At 42.3% G+C, this 19,444-nt stretch overlaps 1 protein-coding gene across 9 annotated transcripts in view; it reads left to right on the forward strand.

Annotated features, from left to right (window-relative positions):
* Positions 1-19,444, forward strand: part of sptan1 (spectrin alpha, non-erythrocytic 1) — a 46,184-nt gene that overhangs the window by 26,204 nt on the left and 536 nt on the right. For 4 of the 9 annotated variants that reach the window (XM_030065812.1, XM_030065815.1, XM_030065807.1 and 1 more), the window contains 33 exons: positions 318-516; positions 1,444-1,548; positions 1,791-1,823; positions 1,951-1,986; positions 2,533-2,580; positions 3,382-3,473; positions 4,103-4,247; positions 4,562-4,743; positions 4,947-5,046; positions 5,161-5,358; positions 5,435-5,581; positions 5,668-5,771; positions 6,123-6,285; positions 6,690-6,704; positions 7,797-7,928; positions 8,294-8,431; positions 8,529-8,633; positions 8,977-9,185; positions 9,606-9,726; positions 9,893-10,014; positions 10,144-10,276; positions 11,108-11,206; positions 11,363-11,522; positions 12,028-12,104; positions 12,196-12,405; positions 12,785-13,081; positions 13,252-13,364; positions 13,785-13,802; positions 17,501-17,555; positions 17,725-17,921; positions 18,237-18,290; positions 18,386-18,532; positions 19,295-19,442. In XM_030065812.1, coding sequence (XP_029921672.1) covers positions 318-516; positions 1,444-1,548; positions 1,791-1,823; positions 1,951-1,986; positions 2,533-2,580; positions 3,382-3,473; positions 4,103-4,247; positions 4,562-4,743; positions 4,947-5,046; positions 5,161-5,358; positions 5,435-5,581; positions 5,668-5,771; positions 6,123-6,285; positions 6,690-6,704; positions 7,797-7,928; positions 8,294-8,431; positions 8,529-8,633; positions 8,977-9,185; positions 9,606-9,726; positions 9,893-10,014; positions 10,144-10,276; positions 11,108-11,206; positions 11,363-11,522; positions 12,028-12,104; positions 12,196-12,405; positions 12,785-13,081; positions 13,252-13,364; positions 13,785-13,802; positions 17,501-17,555; positions 17,725-17,921; positions 18,237-18,290; positions 18,386-18,532; positions 19,295-19,442 — 4,102 coding nt within the window. The remainder of the gene's footprint in view (positions 1-317; positions 517-1,443; positions 1,549-1,790; positions 1,824-1,950; positions 1,987-2,532; positions 2,581-3,381; positions 3,474-4,102; positions 4,248-4,561; positions 4,744-4,946; positions 5,047-5,160; positions 5,359-5,434; positions 5,582-5,667; positions 5,772-6,122; positions 6,286-6,689; positions 6,705-7,796; positions 7,929-8,293; positions 8,432-8,528; positions 8,634-8,976; positions 9,186-9,605; positions 9,727-9,892; positions 10,015-10,143; positions 10,277-11,107; positions 11,207-11,362; positions 11,523-12,027; positions 12,105-12,195; positions 12,406-12,784; positions 13,082-13,251; positions 13,365-13,784; positions 13,803-17,500; positions 17,556-17,724; positions 17,922-18,236; positions 18,291-18,385; positions 18,533-19,294; positions 19,443-19,444) is intronic. The other 5 variants (XM_030065809.1, XM_030065810.1, XM_030065808.1 and 2 more) reach the window with 5 other exon arrangements.

The raw sequence follows: 19,444 nt of genomic DNA on the forward strand, positions 1-19,444 counted from the left end.
TGTGAGGGGCACTGAAAGAGGTTGCTAACTAATTTAGACACACCTTAAGACCTTTGATGTACACACTCATTGATTTGAATGGATTCTGTGGTGATAGCTTCTTAGGTCCTGGCCCAACACTGAAAAACATTGAAATTGTTTAGTATAATAATTCTTGTTGGATATTATTCATTAAATAATTTCTGTACATTTCCAATTCATGAATCTCATGACCTCATGAAACCAGCTAGTGTCCTTTTTTATGATCCTATGTGCTATGCATAAGATCTCGTGGCTTATGGTGATGTTTCATATTAAAGTTGTATCTCCTTTTCCAGGTATGGGACTCTTTTGGAGCTGGGTGAGAAACGCAAGGACATGCTAGAGAAGAGCTGCAAGAAGTTCATGTTGTTCCGCGAGGCCAACGAGCTCCAGCAGTGGATCAACGAGAAGGAGAGCGCTCTCACTAATGAGGAGGTGGGCTCTGACCTGGAGCAGGTCGAGGTCCTCCAGAAGAAGTTTGATGACTTCCAGAAGGTAAGGTTGTTCCGTGGTTTATAAGACTGTTTTAATACTACTTATCTTTTATTAGATTTACATTATCAGCGTGTAGATATCTCCAAAATGTCAATCTCACCTGTGTTCCCCATACAAATTTTTATTTTTTGTGTCTAAAATGATAGCTACTTATCATTAACCCTTAGAAACCCATGGAGCCTGTAGACGGATTTTATTTTATAATGTGTTCTGAATTTTAATGTTTTGTTTATAATGTTTGTGTATTTGTTTACATTTTTTTAAACAATTTTGTTGTATTTTTTTAAATTTGGGGGTAATTTATGGCGATGTTATGGTAACGTTTTAGATATATAATTGTAATAATTAATAATTATAAAATTGTTTTCTTTTTTTCTTTCTGTAGTCATTTTTTGCTCAATTTTTGGGTCATGTTTTGTTTTTGTTTTTGTTTTTTTGTTTTTTGTTTTTGTCTTTTGTTTTGTTTTGTTTTTTGAGGATTTGGTCATCACATTTTTCCCATGTTGAAAGAAATCAAGTGATTTTATTCAGGTTTCAAATGGTCAGTTGTTGCATTGATAAATGTTTGAATTTATTGCAATATTGACTCATTCCGGGTATTGGGAATTTGCAGAGTGAGTTAATGTTTGTATGTGACAAAGTGCAAAGGGAGTTTCCACCACTGAGATGGATGCAAGCCCACAACACAATTCCTCAGCCAGTTTTTTATCTGTGACTTTTCTAATATGTGACATATTGTATTGCCTGGTGTTGCTGCTTGCATATATGCCCATAACTAAATTTAGACAAAGCAGCTGCTGAAATCCAAACACTAATTTAGGTTTGACATGCAATATTTTTAGTGTTTTGGATTGTTGAGATTGTCCAGAGTTGTAATTTGTTCATGATAGTATCTCAGACTGTATGATATCATTCTTCTCCATGCAGGACCTGAAGGCCAATGAATCTCGCCTGAGAGACATCAACAAGGTGGCGTCTGAGCTGGAGTCTGAAGGCCTCATGGCTGAGGAGGCCCCCATGGTCCAGGCCCAGGTAGAGTCCATCTCACTGAATATGATACTGATATTTTTTAATGGAAAATCTTCCATGTTTGGAGATGTGTTGTAAGCAGATGGGGCACACATGTACAAAATAACAGTATTAAATGGTGTGGGTAAAATCTATTGCTCATGATTGTTTGGGGAATGAGATAATAGGTTTGTGAAGATTTTGACTTTTTGAACCGCTACTGCAAAAGATGTATGTTTATAATTTAAACTGTTTTGCTCTTGCAGCAACAGGAACTGCTTGGAGCTGCTCCTGGCAAGGTTATAAGCATGCTTATAATGACTACGCATTTTATTTGCTTATTTTTACTTTTTGCTTGCTATATTTTTTTGTATGCCATGAAAATCAAGTACTAACACATTGTCTTCATGCTTGTTTCATGAACAGGATGAAGCTGATTCAAAGAATGCCTCCCCATGGAAGGTAAGCATCATCTAACCCTGACTTGTCTCCACAAAAATAAATGTGAATTATTCTGATATGTGTTTGACAAAACGTATCAACTACAAAGACTTGACAACCTGTCAATCTTGATGTGATACTTGACCTGTGCATGATTGTGCAGTATTGGGTTGATGTTTGATACTTTTGTCTTTTTGGAATGAGCTGCAATCATGCCCATTGATACATGTTACTGGCATGGGGCTTAATGTTACATCTCCTCATGTAAGATGATTAGACATTGGCAAGTCTCAAGATGTTCTAATCGTTTACAAGGATCTTCTACGATCCCTCATGGCCCAGTGGTGGGAGGCTGGCTGGCCTGTTCTCCAGCCTTGGGTGCGGTGCTAACTGTGTCTTGACTGGTGCAAAGATTTGGGCAGTCTTGGGTGAAAACCAAGACAAGCCCTGGGAGTTTCCATAACTCTCTTGACTGGTGTGGTGTTTTCTGTTTTTGTCCTCCTCCTCCTCCTCCTTTTTCTTTTCTTTCCTTCTACCTGCCATGATTTTTTTCACCTTTGACTGTAGAATATACGCTTGGCTGTTCAAACAACGGCTAACTTTAATACTATCAAGGTAAGAGTAATGAGACCACTCCCACCTCATTTTGAATCCGTCTCCCACTCGCATCTGTGTCCTGCATTGTGATCAGAAAACTAACCCCCGCGTCATGGTTTGATTTCGGTCTCACATGGTTTTGTCCTTTCCAGTTCTTTTGTACCTGACCCAAGTTTGTGTTTAGAGTCAGTGATTCCATTTGATTCCATCCTCCCTCCCATGTCATCGAATGGCTTTTGCCCTTGGTGTGATTTGCTTTGTCCTGTTTCTTGCCTTGTTTTAGTAAAAAGGATTGCTGGCATAGTACAAGAATTATACCTTAAGCATCCTTTTTAGACCCTGATTGTATTTGCTGTGATTGTTTCATTTCCTCCTCATGCCGTCATCAGTGTCCTTACCATGCATCCGGTCCTGTGTGACTTACCCCTGTCATCCACCTCCTTTGTTTGGATTAGCCGCCATTGTCCTTCACTGTCTGTGTCCGTCTGACATAGAGCACAAACTATTCAATTAAGCACACATCAAGCACATATGTAATGGTATTTGTAGGTTCAAATTTGATTTCATGCATTGATAATGTTGCATTTATCACATCAGAATCTGAATTCCAGGTTAAGATTTTTTTGTTTTGTTTTTAGTCCATGATTTTTTTTATTAGTCAGTGTTTAAATTTGGGCTTGTTTATTTCACATTGCAAATCATTAATAATAGTTAATGGTTTATAATAGTTTTAATAGCAAAACCAGAAAGCAAGGAACATGCTGCACAGGGGCTGCATTACGTACATTGATCTGTGATGGGTTGATTGATTATTTTTAGGAGCTGAACAATCGCTGGCGGTCCCTGCAGCAGTTGGCTGAAGAGAGGAGCAACATGCTGGGCAGTGCTCATGAGGTGCAGCGATTCCACAGGTAGGAACATAATGATGAGCTCATTAGTTGCCTCAGCTGGTGGATTTGGACAGGGGTTATGTTTTCACCCCATTCTGTTTGTTACTTAGCCGGATATCTCGAAAAGTTAAGAATGGATTTGAGAGTTTGTGGTGGGTGTGGCCTATCACAAAAAGGTGCATAACTCCAGCAACAGAGATGCTCCCTAAATCAACCACACACACAGAACTGTTCAGTGTTTGAATTTATTTAACAAAAAGATTACCTTCAGTTAAACAAATTAAACAAAAGTTTAATTTGGTCAACTATATGATGTGGAAAAGGCAGATCTTGAGAATTACATAGTGCTGGTGGAGTTACACTCTACTTAGTTTGTTAGTTAAGCTTTATTCAATAATCTTGAGTTTGATGTGTTAATTTTGTGTAATGTCATCTCTTCTGGTTATTTTGGGGAAAAACAAATGGGCAAGAGCCTCAGCCCTTATTAGTTGTGAGGCAGGTCTGCTGTGCTCCTCCTCCCTCTGTCCCCCAGTGGGCAGTCATCCCAGCTGTCTAGCAGCTTCCACAGCAACAGCTGTCCAGCTGTGTCCTGGTGCACGGGAACATTAACACTAGAACATACAACCAAAGTTGTTCTCCTTCCTCCTCAGGGATGCTGATGAGACCAAAGAGTGGATCGAGGAGAAGAACCAGGCCCTCAACACTGACAACTACGGTCACGACTTGGCCAGCGTACAAGCTCTGCAGCGCAAACATGAAGGTTTTGAGAGAGACCTGGCAGCCTTGGGTGACAAGGTCAGACTGACTTCCTAGACCTTGTCTCATTTAGATCAGACTTGTAGCTGACATGACTGTTTCAGTAGAGCTCAGTGGTTTTCAGGGTGGGGTCTTGGGACCCCCAGGGGTTCTTGTTGGCCTTCCTGGGCATTAAAATGCTATTTAAACACAAGAAATCTGATCTGGCATCACTGATCTGAAGTTTGAATAAACAATTTAATAATTATATGTTGACTGTTGATCCACAGCCAATCCCCAGCTGTAAATGTACCACATTTCTTCTCCGTTGATCACAAGGCTTTTTGCAAAAACTCTCTGGGCCCTTTTTCCAGGTGAACTCCCTTGGGGAGACAGCAGAGCGTCTGATCCAGTCCCATCCAGAGGCAGTGGATGATATCCAGGAGAAATGCACTGAGCTGAACACTGCCTGGAGCAGCCTAGTGGGACGTGCTGACCAGCGCAAGGATAAACTTGGGAACTCCCACGACCTGCAGCGCTTCCTCTCGGATTTCAGGTGGGGAGAGAACAACAGGAAAAGTGGATGTTATTTTGTCAGATGTATTGTTCAGGTGAAGAGCTAGCTTGGCAGTTAAGTATATTCTTTGCCATTGGGATATTCTTATTATGGGAGTCTAAGAGATGCAGTCAAGACAGTGTTAGAGAAAAATATAAAGGCGTTTGGCCCTGCCTTGGCTGTAATTGTCTATGTCCATACAGAGATTTGATGTCCTGGATCAATGGCATCCGAGGACTGGTATCCTCAGAGGAGTTGGCCAAGGATGTAACTGGAGCTGAAGCCCTTCTGGAAAGACACCAGGTACTGAATTCCTCCCTTCTGTCCTTCAGATTTGAAAGACCAGAGTTTCTGCAGATGGGACTGTACATGTAAACCTCCTCCACCCTTCGCTTTCTTTTCCTTCCGTCTTTTCAGGAGCACCGAACAGAGATTGATGCCCGCGCTGGCACCTTCCAGGCTTTTGAGCAGTTCGGCCAGCAGCTGCTTGCACGAGGTCACTATGCTAGCCCAGAGATTCAGCAGAAGCTGGAGGCTCTAGACCGTGAGCGTGCCGACCTGGAGAAGGCCTGGGTGCAGCGCCGCATGATGCTTGACCAATGCCTTGAGCTCCAGGTGATTTTGGCATTCATGAGATAAGGAATTAGCAGCAACAGGAGTTTTCTAGTTACTGACTTGTGTGTCCTCATAGCTCTTCAACAGGGACTGTGAGCAGGCTGAGAACTGGATGGCAGCTCGTGAAGCCTTCCTCGCCAGCGATGACAAGGGCGACTCCCTTGACAGTGTGGAGGCACTCATCAAGAAACATGAGGACTTTGATAAGGCTATCAACGTACAGGTCAGCAAGACATTTTGATCATTAAAAGCTTTCAAATTAGTTGTTAGTGGTGCTCTACGTGTGTAACTGGTTTCACTGCTACACAGGAGGAGAAGATCGCTGCTCTACAGTCCTTTGCTGACCAGCTGATCGGAGCTGACCACTATGCCAAACCTGAAATTTTCAACCGCCGCAATGAAGTCCTGGACAGGTAAGCAAATTTGTATTATCAGCTGTAATGCATGTTAAGGTGGCTTTCACACTGACCCCGCTTGGTCCGGTTCAGTAGGATCATGGTGCGTTAATTCGGTTATTTCAGTTTCCTTGGAAAGGTCTTAACTCTCATTCACACTTTGGTTTGGACCAAACAAGCAAACCGTGGCCCTCCCGAAAAGTCAGGGCTCAGTCCAGTTTGAAGTGAATTACAGATGGGACCAAATGGAAAAGTAAAAACTTCACACCTCAGTTGGACCTAGGAAGTGGACTACTGGGTGTGAAAGCGCTCAAAGTGTGTGGATGTGTTTGAGCTCACTTTTAAACACTACATCCTGATGATCCACAGGTGGCGCCGACTGAAGGCCCAGATGATTGAAAAGCGTTCGAAGTTGGGCGAGTCCCAGACGTTGCAGCAGTTCAGCCGGGACGTGGACGAGATTGAGGCTTGGATCAGCGAGAAGCTGCAGACCGCCACTGACGAATCCTACAAAGACCCCACCAACATCCAGGTACACATTTGGCTTCGGTCGGGGACGAGACCAAAGAAGGCATTTTAAAACACAGCTCATCAGCTTTGAATATACTGAATCCTTATTTCCAAAATGAGTCATAGTGTCACTCAGTTTTTGGTATAAGTCAGCTCCTGTTTGTCTGCTAAATCCCCTCTAATACACCCAGCTGAAGAAATTAAACACTTACTCTGTTTTCAACTACGATAGCCATTTTTGAGGCAAGTAGTTGAGCTAAAAGATAACTGTCAGTCATGTGTCACTAGCAAAATTAAAAAAAAAAAAAAAAAGTTTTGTCTTGTTCTAATGACCCATAACCTTTCTTTAACTGTGCCAAACTCTCCCTGTGTTGTGTCTCAAATGAGACTGAATTTGTGTTTCTCTTATTGTCTTATCCTCTATAGCTGTCCAAGCTGCTGGTAAGTTTGAGTAGTGTGTCAGCTCACTAACATCCAAGCAGGTTATCGTTCATGTGTCCACGTCTTTGCTTTGTGTGTAGACACTGTGTAGAACAACCAGTTTGTCCATCTCAAGTTTGTCCCTCATTGGCACCGTCTACTGCCACCTGCTTTTTCACATGGATTTTAATTTTGTTAATTTGTTTACTGTTTAGTTTCAATTCTGCACTCATTTTTTTATTGTATTTTTATTTTATTGTAGGTCTGTTTTGTCATCAAAGGCTACTAGTTGTCGGGTGTGGCTTCCATATGTTTTGTTTGTTACAGTTAATTTTCATGAGGTTGGGTCATGTTTAAAGTTGCTTCAGATATTTGATTCTTTCTTTGTGTTGCATTTACTTACACAGTTGATTCAACAATTTCAGTTAACATATGAAAAAATGTAGGTAAAACCATATGGATCTCCTCTGCTTTCTTTGGGTCCGTTCAGAAATAGTCATAGCAAAACAAATTTTCTGGCTCTGTGCCGGGTGTATAGAGACCAAATGCACTGGACATTTTGTTGAATTAACCAAAGCCAAATTCAGTTAAGCTAAATCTGCTCCTTTTTTCCTGCTGTGGGAAACATGAAGCAACTTTGAAATGACCGTTTCTTCCTCTAGGTTCCCTTGAAACACCCTGCGGATGTCGTTCGCTACCATCTTGTGTTTGTCATGTGTCCTGTGTATCTGTAGATGTTTGTCATGATCTGCGTCTGAATTTCAGTTTTGGACTCAATTTTTGTCCCACTTTTAGTTTTACATTAATAGTGAACACATTTTATCTACTAATACACACTTCACATATTAATTTCATTCACATATGCTTCAGATAATAATTCAGTTATCTCAGTCAAATTGGGAAAAATAGAATGGACTTTGATTTCAGCTTTTGCTTTGAATGTCAGGCAGTTGAAGAGCATCGCTCCATGTTTGCTGTTAGTGACATTTCTGCGCTCGCACGCTCATTTTCACAAAGTTTAAAGGGATCCATTGATTCATAAGGTAACAATTCCTCCACATTGGGGTTCTCACACATCTCCGTCTACCCTCGTGTCTCTCTCCGTGCCGTCAGAGCAAGCATCAGAAACACCAGGCGTTCGAGGCAGAGCTGCACGCCAACGCAGACCGAATCCGTGGAGTCATCGATACCGGTAACAGCCTGATTCAGAGGGGCGCCTGTGCTGGCAGCGAGGATGCAGTCAAGGTATATTCCCCATGTAGAGATATGTATATTACTGTTGTCTTTAAATTACAATTCATTCCCATTGTATTTTGGATATTTAGCTAATGTTTGTATCCAGAGTGACTTGAAATGAGTTAACAATAGAATAAATGGCAGTTCCTAAATCACCAGATATTACAAACATCCAAAAACAAGAAAGGGAGAGGTCAGGGCCTTTTTTATTAATTTATAGTGACAATATCTGAATTAGAAATAATATATAAATTACTTTGTTAATTTCCAGTAGATAAACCTTAGTCAAAATCAAATAATCTGTAATGTAGTAGTTCTGCACAGCATTTTGAGTGTAAACAAATTTCTTGATCATGACTTGTTGCTTTCCTCAGGCACGTCTCAACGCTCTTGATGAACAGTGGCAGTTCTTAGTCAACAAGTCGGCAGAGAAGAGCCAGAAGCTGAAGGAGGCCAACAAGCAGCAAAACTTCAACACCGGCATCAAGGACTTTGACTTCTGGCTCTCTGAGGTGAGAGTCTCCCGGCCAAACAAACCTGTAAACACACACAGGTACACAGAGAAGACCGTCTCAGAGGTTGTTGTATCTCACTGTGGTTTGTCCTCAGGTGGAAGCCCTTCTTGCCTCTGAGGACTATGGCAAAGATCTGGCCTCAGTCAACAACCTGCTGAAGAAACACCAGCTGCTGGAGGCTGATATTTCTGCACATGAGGTAATGGACTGCACTGAGCTTTCTCAGCACCTCTGCTTTTCAGTCATTGTTACAGAAATGTCATTGAATGTGGGTCAGTTGTGCCTCAGGGAAACAGGCGAGACCTTAATTCAGGCCATTTGTCAATTTTAGCCTCATGTCCCACTATCACAAATTACAGAATACCCAGCTGGGTAATTGGTAGTCATAAAAAAGTTATCAGGCCTAGTTGATGTCCTCAAAAAGAAGAGGTTAATTGTTCCACTCAATATCAACTTTCACCAAGATTTAAAGTAAAACTAAGAAAATACGTTCACCCAGATGTGGAGTTCACCGCCTCTCTCCTCGTTTTCCCTCCCTGCAGGACCGTTTGAAGGATCTGAATGGTCAGGCTGACAGCCTGATGGCCAGCAATGCCTTTGACACCTCGCAGGTGAAAGACAAGCGAGATGCCGTCAATGGCCGCTTCACCAAGATCAAGAGCATGGCTGCAGGCCGCCGTGCCAAGCTCAATGAGTCGCACCGCCTGCACCAGTTCTTTAGGGACCTGGATGATGAGGAGTCTTGGATCAAGTAAGAGACATTAATATCCTGGAAGTGTCATGGAACTTGAAAATGTGTTTTCCAGGCCTGGGAATGGTTTAGAAAATGATGAAATATTCCTAAAGTTTTTGAAGAGTCATGGAAGTATTTTAATTATCATTGAGGTAGAACCTGAGAAGGGAGAACAGTTAAGATATTTTTATTTCCTCAATCAGCTCTTGTATCGTTCTGGGAAACCCAGTCAGACTCAAGAGATGGAAATTTGGTTTTGTGGTTAATAGAAAAATCATGGAAAGCTTTTAACTGGCAAATTAGTTCAGAAACTCTGAAGAGAGTCTCCCAGTTCATTAACTGATTTTTAAGGTCACGTCTGCTGATCAATTTTTGAAGTTCAAGTTACAATCTGTAGCTCTCACTGTTGCCCTCCCCCTTGCCTCTGACCCCATCCAGAGAAAAGAAGCTGCTTGTGAGTTCGGAGGACTATGGACGTGATTTGACAGGAGTACAGAATCTGAGGAAGAAACACAAGAGACTGGAGGCCGAGCTGGGCGCCCATGAGCCGGCCATACAGGTGAGAACCCTGTTAATGTAATCTGCTCTAAATATTGCACCTAGAATTGGACCAAAACAGCCAGCTGGCATCTTTGAAATTTGAAGTGACAGGAACTTCAGTGTTAAAACAGTAAAACAGTGCTGCTTTAATGACGACATTTCTCCTTGTGTGTGTGTGTTGCCAGTCGGTACTGGACACGGGGAAGAAGCTGTCTGATGACAACACCATTGGCCAGGAGGAGATCCAGCAGAGGCTTGCCCAGTTTGTCGACCACTGGAAGGAGCTCAAGGACTTATCTGGAGCAAGGCACGTCTGCTCAGCCACACAAATACACTCTTTTTACACATAGACGGATGCACACACACATATAAACAGTTGTCACATGTGTAAATATGCAGACACACATTTAAATGCATTTACCTCATGTCCTTGTAGGGGACAGAGGCTGGAGGAGTCGCTGGAGTACCAGCAGTTTGTGGCTAATGTGGAAGAAGAAGAAGCTTGGATTAATGAGAAGTTGAATCTAGTGGGGAGCGAGGACTACGGTGATACTCTGGCTGCTGTGCAGGTGCATTTGTGTGCCATAGTTTTCTTAGAAAGTCTAAGAAATTCCAGTTTACTATAAACTGCAGCAACTGAGAGAAAGAGATCACTTTAACTTCAGTAAACAGCATGATTGATTTTATTTGCACTTGGGAATAAGTAACAGGAGTGGTTTCTCTAGCACCAAGTGAACTCGTTGACATGATTACATCAGGATGAGGTAACAGTGTAAAACAGTGGCTGCTGAAAGTGTGGCTTCGCAGTCAAACGGCCATTTCAAACACTAAGTAACGCCTAAACTGGGTTTTTGATCAGTTTAATGCTTTGTGAATAAAAAATATCAGTTTTGTTTTAAAAGCCGAAACATTCTCAGTGATTCCAGTACTATCTACTGCTCAAGTTCATTACTGTTAATTACTAGGGTTCAAATTTGTTATTGTTTTCGTAAGAAACTGATACTTTTATTCACTAAGCATTAAATTGATTAAAAACACAGCCAAGAAATTACTTACTATTTTAAAATATAATATATATTTAAATTCAATATTTACATCTGATCACAAGGTCACATTTTTAGCAGCTATTGCTCCGCTGGTCTAACAACACACTGCTCATCCCTCAGTAACAGTGCCAATGTGTTCATTTGCTGCTGGAGAAACCACAGCTATACATATAAAATGCATATAAAAACAATTGTGCTGTTGACTGAAGCTAAACTGACTTCTCTTTCAGTTGCTGGAGTTTGAAGTGCACTGGCATTTCTAAAGTTCAGGTTCAGTTTAAAAACAGCACAAAAAGAACAGCTTTCTCTAGACTCAAAAACATAATTTAAAAACATAATCTTTTTCCATTTCAGGGCTTGCTGAAAAAACATGAAGCATTTGAGACTGACTTCACCGTGCACAGGGACAGAGTCAATGATGTGTGTGCTAATGGAGATGAGCTCATCAAGAAGGTACTGCCTGCCAAATTACACCCAGTTCTTTCCGTTACACCAGAAAAAACACATCCCATAACCCCAGATGAAATACTGATTATCATGTTGATATGGAAAATGACTGCAGAGAAGCAAAAGCAAGAAAAATCTTACTTGTATGTGTGTCTGCTGCAGAACAACCACCACGTGGACAATATTAGTGCCAAGATGGCCGCTCTGCGGGGCAAGGTGTCGGAGCTGGAGAGGGCAGCCGCCCAGAGGAAGGCCAAGCTGGACGAAAACTCAGCCTTCCTGCAGTTCAACTGGAAGGCCGATGTGGTGGAGTCCTGGATCGGTACGAACACTCAGCAGACAGCAGTCCTCCTCCATATCAGTCCTCTCCTTTCAAAACAGGATGCTGCTTATGTGGAAAAATAAGTGACAAAGTCAGTTATCACAGAAAGCTACAGAAGTTGTTTACTGACCTTTAAATCCTAGAGCTACAAAATACTTCAAAGAATCCCTAATTAGATTTATTTGAGTGTTCATTTCTGCTTTGTCATGAACACATTCATGACACTTGGCACTTTGCTCAGTCATGATCTGAACAAACTTAAAATATGACACAAGCTGGGGTTAAATCTGAAAGCAGATTTGTTTGTCCCTCAGAACACTCCCTCAGAGCACTTATCTATCATATTCCACAGTAAATATTTCCTTTTAAGACAGCATGACTTAGACTGAGCTGAACAAACAGATTCTTTTTTTTTTTAAATACATTAAATCATTGTCATTATGTTGTACCAAACTTTAAAACTAGTTTAAAATTAGGGAAATTTAACGTGTGTGTGTGTGTTCAGGTGAGAAGGAGAACAGCCTGAAGACTGACGACTATGGCAGAGACCTCTCCTCAGTGCAGACTCTGCTCACCAAGCAGGTACGCTCTCCTCTCAAAGCCATTTTACATTTCTGCCCTTGCCTCTGTCACAGACACCATTGATCAGCTTTGTTTTTCTGTCGCTCTGCAGGAAACGTTCGACGCCGGCCTCCAGGCCTTCCAGCAGGAGGGAATCACCAACATCACGGCCCTCAAGGACCAGCTGCTGGCTGCCAAGCACGTCCAGTCCAAGGCCATCGAAGCTCGCCACGCCGCCCTGATGAAGCGCTGGAACCAGCTGCTGTCCAACTCAGCCGCACGCAAGAAGAAGCTTCTGGAGGCTCAAGAGCACTTCAGAAAGGTTTTGATCAATCTTTTGATACCCACGAACCTGTGGGCAGGCTTTATTTTTCAAACATTTTATTTCACCCCCTTAATAAAATTCACTTTATTTCTTTGGGCAATTTTCTTGTAACTTTTTACTAATTATTTGCTGATTCTCAGGTTATTTCTTGCTACTTTCCTCATCCTTTTTTCATGTTTTTGAAAGAAATAATGTGAATTTGCTTAGTTTTCAAAGGGGTAAATGCCTGGCTGTGTTCAGACACCTGCTAAGTGTCTGGAATTATTTTTCTAAAACTATTTTACTAGTAATTTTTTGCAGATGTTTTTGAAAGAAATCAAGTGACTTTGCTCAGGATTCAACGGGTTAAACTTCTTCCCCTCTCTTTGCCGTCCAGGTTGAGGATTTGTTCTTGACGTTTGCCAAAAAGGCCTCGGCTTTCAACAGCTGGTTCGAGAACGCCGAGGAAGATCTGACCGACCCAGTGAGGTGCAACTCTCTGGAGGAGATCCGGGCTCTCCGTGAAGCCCACGAGGCCTTCCGGTCGTCGCTCAGCTCCGCGCAGGCCGACTTCAACCAGCTGGCCGAGCTGGACCGACAGATCAAGAGCTACCAGGTGGTGTCCAACCCCTACACCTGGTTTACCATGGAGGCCCTGGAGGAGACCTGGAGGAACCTGCAGAAGATCATCAAGGTCCCCCACTCTTTTATGCTTCTGTAAAAAAAAAAAAAAAAAAAAAATTCCACCTATAAAACTAATGTCTCTCTACTCTAAAGGTAAATCTTAATGGCCACTGAAAATGGCTTTAAATGCAGTTTACCTTATTGAAATTTCTGTGTGTGTTTGTGCAAATGTGACTGCAGGAGCGAGAGCTGGAGCTGCAGAAGGAGCAGAGGAGGCAGGAGGAAAATGATAAGTTGCGTCAGGAGTTTGCACAGCACGCCAACGCTTTCCACCAGTGGCTGCAGGAGACCAGGTACGGGAGGCCGTTTATGATGCACGCACCGTTTAGGATCCTGGGTTGAAATTAGTGAGTTTTCAGGCTGGTAAAGATATCGACGGCAGAAGGGAACATTTAAAAATGGTTTCAACCCAGGTGGTTTGCATGAGGGGGGATATTTGATAACTTTGCATCACGTAATGTCTGACCCAGTCCTGAATATTGTGGCTGAATTGTGTTTGCTGGTAGAAAACTGATGGAAATCCGTTAGCTGCATGAGGATTTTTTTTTTTTTTTTTTGCTTGTGTGTTTTGGGGGTGTCATTACTGTCATGTTGTTAACTTGTATTTGTCTCTTTTTTTCTCCCTCTCTCTCTCTCTCTCTTCCTCCATCCCCTCTTTCCCCGTCCTCTCTCTTGGCTGCTTCGCTGGTGCTTGGGATCACTTTGCTAATCAGGACATATCTTCTGGATGGGTTAATATCACATTTTCTCTTTTTTTTGTGTCAATGTTTGATCAAAGATGTATTGATTTGAGACTGTAACTCTGAGAAATCAAGGTTAGGATGTGATCATGTGAGCAGCTCTTTGATTTGAAAAGATTTAGCACTGAAACCATACACTGAAAGGAGCTCTAGATGAATACCAGACTAGCTAGCTGTCTACTTGCAGACCCTGTTAGAGTATATGCCTTATTTATGTGCATATGCCTTTGATTTCTTTCTGTCTGTTTTCCTCTTTTGCATATTTGAATTCATGTGTAGAATAATCCCTCTGTCTTTCCCTTCAGTTTCTTGGTTGATTCTTACTCTCTGGTCATTCCTTCCCTCCCCCCCTTCCCCTCTCTGAATAGCATAGCCTATCGACGGGTTATCTGTGTCTATCAATACCAAGTTGACGATGATCTTGCCGGAAGGTCAACCGTTCTCCAAGCTTCCTCTGGTTTCATTTGTTTCTCCCCCTCTGACCCACGCGTTGCCCGCAGGGCTGTGTGACTTCATGCACCTCAGTCTAAAAACACCATCTGGTGTGCTCAGCGTCTGCTCTACTAACATCCACCCACCCAAACTGAGACCCACCCACAGTTTCCCCTCATACAACAAGCCTAGCCCCGATCCAGGACCCTCTGCCATATCAGCTGTGAACTTCCTGTGCTGCTCCACAGGAAAATCAACATACAAAAGTTAAAAAACAAACAAAAAAACAACCCTACATTTAATTTTACATAAACAAACAGGTGCCCAGTATCACATGTGCCACATCTCTCATGTAACTTATAAACTTCAGACTTTGTGAAAGACAGTTACACCTTTATTTTCCACCGTAAACAAAATCGGAGATGGCAGCCTTGACTTCTTCGTTGGTGTTTTACCTCCAAGCAGTACATACACTATCAACCGAAAAACTGCCAGTGTTGCCTGGTGTCTTTCATGAACTTGTTTCCTCAATATAAATGAGTGAATTAGAAAGCAGATTATTCAAAGCGTCACTATTTACACAACAGCAAGTGTATTGCTTGGAAGCAATAGAAGAAGAAGTCAAGACTGCCATCTTTGATTTGGTTTACAAAGGAAAATAAGAATATAGAGCTTGACCGTTAACGGACACTTTTCTGGCAGCTAGGTTCCGGAAGCAAATTTCCCATTCATTTCTCCCATAGACTTTTAAGAAAAATATTTTTCAAGAATGTTACAGCTTCAATGGTGCAGATCCTGGCATTATTTTAATTAATTCTGTACAAAAAAAAGCTAGAGAAGGGCAAGGTACAAGACTGCACATATGGTGTTTAAAGAGAAAAAAAGTCTTATTTCTCAAGCCTCACCCCTCCTGGAACTAGCAGCGACAAACAAAACGTCTGTCGAGGCTGTCAGATGCACTCAGTGCTGTCCCTATCACCATGGTAACAGCACTCTGATTGGTAGAACTTGTGTAAAGAATTTTTGGTAATGTAGTACCTCTGCATTAGTCATTTAATGGGCAATTATCATACTCACTATGGCAAACATGAATGGGAATTTTACCTGTGGAACCCTCCGTGCCAGCCCTATGCCTGTTTTTTACGTTTTAATGTTTATTTGTACATGAGGGATGTCGTGCTTGTTTGTGTGGTGAAGGTAGACAAGTGAAGGGTTACATGTGGGGTTTTCTACGGAGCAGCACAGGAGCCTTTAGGAAAGTCAGCAGCTGATTCGACCAGAGAGGAGCAGATAGTCGTGGATCATGGCTGCAACAAGCACTGCTTTAAAGGAATGGAGAGGCCAGTCTTCACCTGTTTCACTCTGTGACTTTTAGTGTGCTGAATTCAGGGATGGAAACTGCAAGGGCTGGCTTCCACTGGATCTTCAACACGGTCGCAGCTTTCTTCACTACAGCCGTGCAAAAGTGCCTTATTTGAGCAGCTTTGGGGCATTTATTTTTCTGCACGTGCCCTGGTTTCAGTGTACAGTAGGGCTGGGAGCCAAAACTCTGCACGTCAGTAGTACCAACTGAATTAAACTGGTAAGGTGTCTGTGAGAATTAGGCGCTACGTTTAGGCGCCTGCTCTGTTTGGCTTGCAGTGTGCAACCCACTTGAGACGCAGAGCTGCAGTGCAGGCCGAGAAAAGTGAGGAGAAACAACCCAAAACACTGTTAGAGAGGACAAAGGCTCTACCTGTCGCAGTATTTACAGCAGCCATAGTGCCACTGGAATGTGGCAATGCTCAGATGTTCAGATTAAATTTCTACCAACTTTTTTGTACATTTTGCACACATTTTTAATTTGCATGTTATTGTTATTGGGGAAAAAATAAAATATACACACACAGATAGATAATAAGCAAGGTTGTAACCTGCAGAATCAAGATAGTTGGCTTTATTTTATTTATCAAATAAAAAGACATGGAGAAAAAAATGGAGCACTTAAAGTACAAAAAACGTACCACTATGGCCAGGGTCACAAGGCCACAGTATCTGGCAGACACTCAAATTTTACCAGCCACTCTGACTTTTTACCACGTTTTTTTCTTTCTCTCTTTTAAATAAAAAAACATTGACAGCGGGCATTTTTTGTGCCTGCAGAGCGACTCAAGGTCCTGAAATGCTTGTGGAAGTTTAAATACTTGTGTCTGCAGCTGCATTCAGACGCCGTTCACAAAAACATTTCATCATGTCAATCCAGCGTCACTGATCATCACTGATCAAGTGAATTTTCTCAGGTTTGAAAAGGTTAATTCCTTCCAGATGTTTTGTCCCAAGAAAAATGACTTTAACTGGCCCTTACCTGAGATCTTGTCACAGTTGTTCAGTTGCTTAACACAGTTAGGAAAGCAAAGTAAAAAGGTAAAAACTACTTCATATAAATACACAGTATGTAAATGGATGTGCAAGACAGATTATCAGAATTCTAACAGTAAATTGACCGTAAAGTGCACAGGAAGGACAGAGCTTTGACAACATCCTCTGATAAAACATGGGCGGCATGGCACCACGGACGTCCAAGGACTGGAGCCTCTGCCGCCGGCCACCGAGTCTGGTGGACTAAAATATCGACCCGCCTCTGCAAATATTTAATCGTATTTGTCAGGTGGCGGGGGCTCCTTTGCCACCCGGGTTCTGTTACTGGTATTGAGCTCCAGATACTGGTCTTGTTGTGGGTGCCCAGCCCTAGTGCACGCCGTAAATCTCTGTCTGACTGATTTTTTCATGTTCAGCTCCTGCCAAATTTGAGCCTCTTGGGAATCTGCTGCAGTTTCCAGTCCTGTTTGCAGTAGCCCTAACCTTGCATGGGACGGGTTCCCTTTAGTTTGAGTTAGCTAGCTAGCCCTTTGGCATGAGTGAGGTTGGCACTGTGCAAAAGGCTAAGTGCTTCATGGATGGCCAACTATTTGCAATTCCTTTCTGTGATCGTGTGTCCAGTACAACAACTAGGAATACTTTCAAGTGACCGGCTATTTTTATATTAGTCTAAAAAAAAATCAGTCTGAGTATATTTGCTTAAAATTTCTTTGACATAATTTTGACCTTTGCTAATTTATAAATACAAGCCTTCCTAAGACCAGACTGAGTGTGTGTGTGTGTGTGTGTGTGTGTGTGTGTGTGTGTGTGTGTGTGTGTGTGTGTGTGTGTGTGTGTGTCCAGTAGTTTAGCAGTTTCTACTGAATTGTGTGATATTAACTGAAGTTTGGTGTCTTCAGGTCTTGTATGGTAGAAGAGTCAGGCACCCTGGAGTCCCAGCTGGAGGCCACCAAGGTAACCGTCACTGTCACTCGGTGCATGTCCACGCTCCCAGACTCAACTGTTATCTACAAGCTACACTGTGTTTTTGAACGGCCTTAATGCATAACACTGCAGTGACGGGACAGAGTTTCAAAACCCCTTGTGCTTGTTTGTTCGCCCCTTTCCCTGTGTGTTTGTGTAGCGTAAGCACCAGGAGATCCGGGCCATGCGCAGCCAGCTTAAGAAGATAGAGGACTTGGGTGCGGCCATGGAGGAGGCGCTGATTTTAGACAACAAATACACTGAGCACAGTACAGTGGGCCTGGCCCAGCAGTGGGACCAGCTGGACCAACTGGGAATGAGGATGCAACACAACCTGGAGCAGCAGATACAGGCCAGGTACACACACACACACACACGTTTAATACTGTACATAATCGCACTTTGTATTGCTTACTATGTATAGTAGGCAAAACATTCTATAAAAAGCATTTTTTAGGTATATTGACACATTTAGATTATTAATAAAGGTACATAGTGATGAATAATATAAATAATGTTGCTCATTTAAAATTGGTTCTTTGCAATTTTAAATTGTTCTGCTGTTGATCCTTGAGCTGAATGTAGCTTCCCATTCTAGAAAGGAGTAAATGTTCCCTTGGTTACCAATGGGGATCCAAATAAACCCCAAACAATGCTTCTTCTCCTCTGTAGGAACACGACTGGAGTAACAGAAGAAGCCCTGAAGGAGTTCAGCATGATGTTCAAGTAAGCAGCTTTGACTTCCACTCGGCAGCTACTGCTTTTAAACTGACTTCACTGTATAACCTCATCCTAACGGGGTTGTTTTCCGTGGCTCGCAGGCACTTCGACAAAGAGAAGTCAGGCCGTCTGAACCACCAAGAATTCAAGTCATGTCTGCGCTCGCTGGGCTACGACCTGCCCATGGTGGAGGAGGGCGAACCAGACCCGGAGTTCGAGTCCATCCTAGACACCGTGGATCCCAACAGGTGAGTGAACACGGTGAAGGATGACAGGAATCCACAGGGCAGTGGTCTTAATTGCAACAAGTGTGCAGCTTGAAAGTTACCTTTGGGAGTTCAGGCACAGTTAAGTGCCTTAATGTTCCTTCATCACTGCCAGCAGTGAAGAAACATCCTGGTTATCAACCCTCTGCAACCAGTTGTGTCAGCTTTATTTTCTTAAATAGCGTTTTTTTTAAACTGACTAATATCAAAGGAGTCACCCTCAACACAAAGAGGTTTCAAGGTGTAAAGTTATGTCACTGCCTGTCACTACAAGGATTCATTTAATTGGTTAGTTCTAATCTGAATGAGTTTAGCAAAACCAAAATGCTTGTGACAGGCATCTGAACACAGAAATCTCACCTCTGACCATTTTAAATATATCATTCTTCTATAGTTCTTGTTACTATTACCAGATCAGTTTAAATTTGAGTTTCACATTTTGGGGCAACAGGATCAAATATGTTTATAATCTATCTATAATATGTTTCCAGTTTTGTTTGTAAATGGTTTGTAAATAGAATTTTATGTTAAATTATGATATAATTTATTTAAAAATGAATCTTTGTTTGTGCAACCCAGTGCAAGAGGCAGAGGAATGTAAATGTAATTGTGTATAATAAGCCGTTTCTTTTTCAAAACATTTAATCACGTTGAAATGTTGAGGTTGGCATGCTGTTGTGTGTGCTTGAATATCCATTTACTGTGTGTAATGTTTGTCTAACTGTGATTGTTTTGTTTACGCAGGGATGGCAACGTGTCCTTGCAGGAGTACATGGCCTTCATGATCAGCCGCGAGACGGAGAACGTCAAGTCTAGTGAGGAGATAGAGAGCGCCTTCCGGGCCCTTAGCACCGAGAACAAGCCCTACGTCACCAAAGAAGAGCTCTACCAGGT

The sequence above is a fragment of the Myripristis murdjan genome, chromosome 12 (assembly GCF_902150065.1).
Source record: "Myripristis murdjan chromosome 12, fMyrMur1.1, whole genome shotgun sequence".
Classification (NCBI taxonomy): domain Eukaryota; kingdom Metazoa; phylum Chordata; class Actinopteri; order Holocentriformes; family Holocentridae; genus Myripristis; species Myripristis murdjan.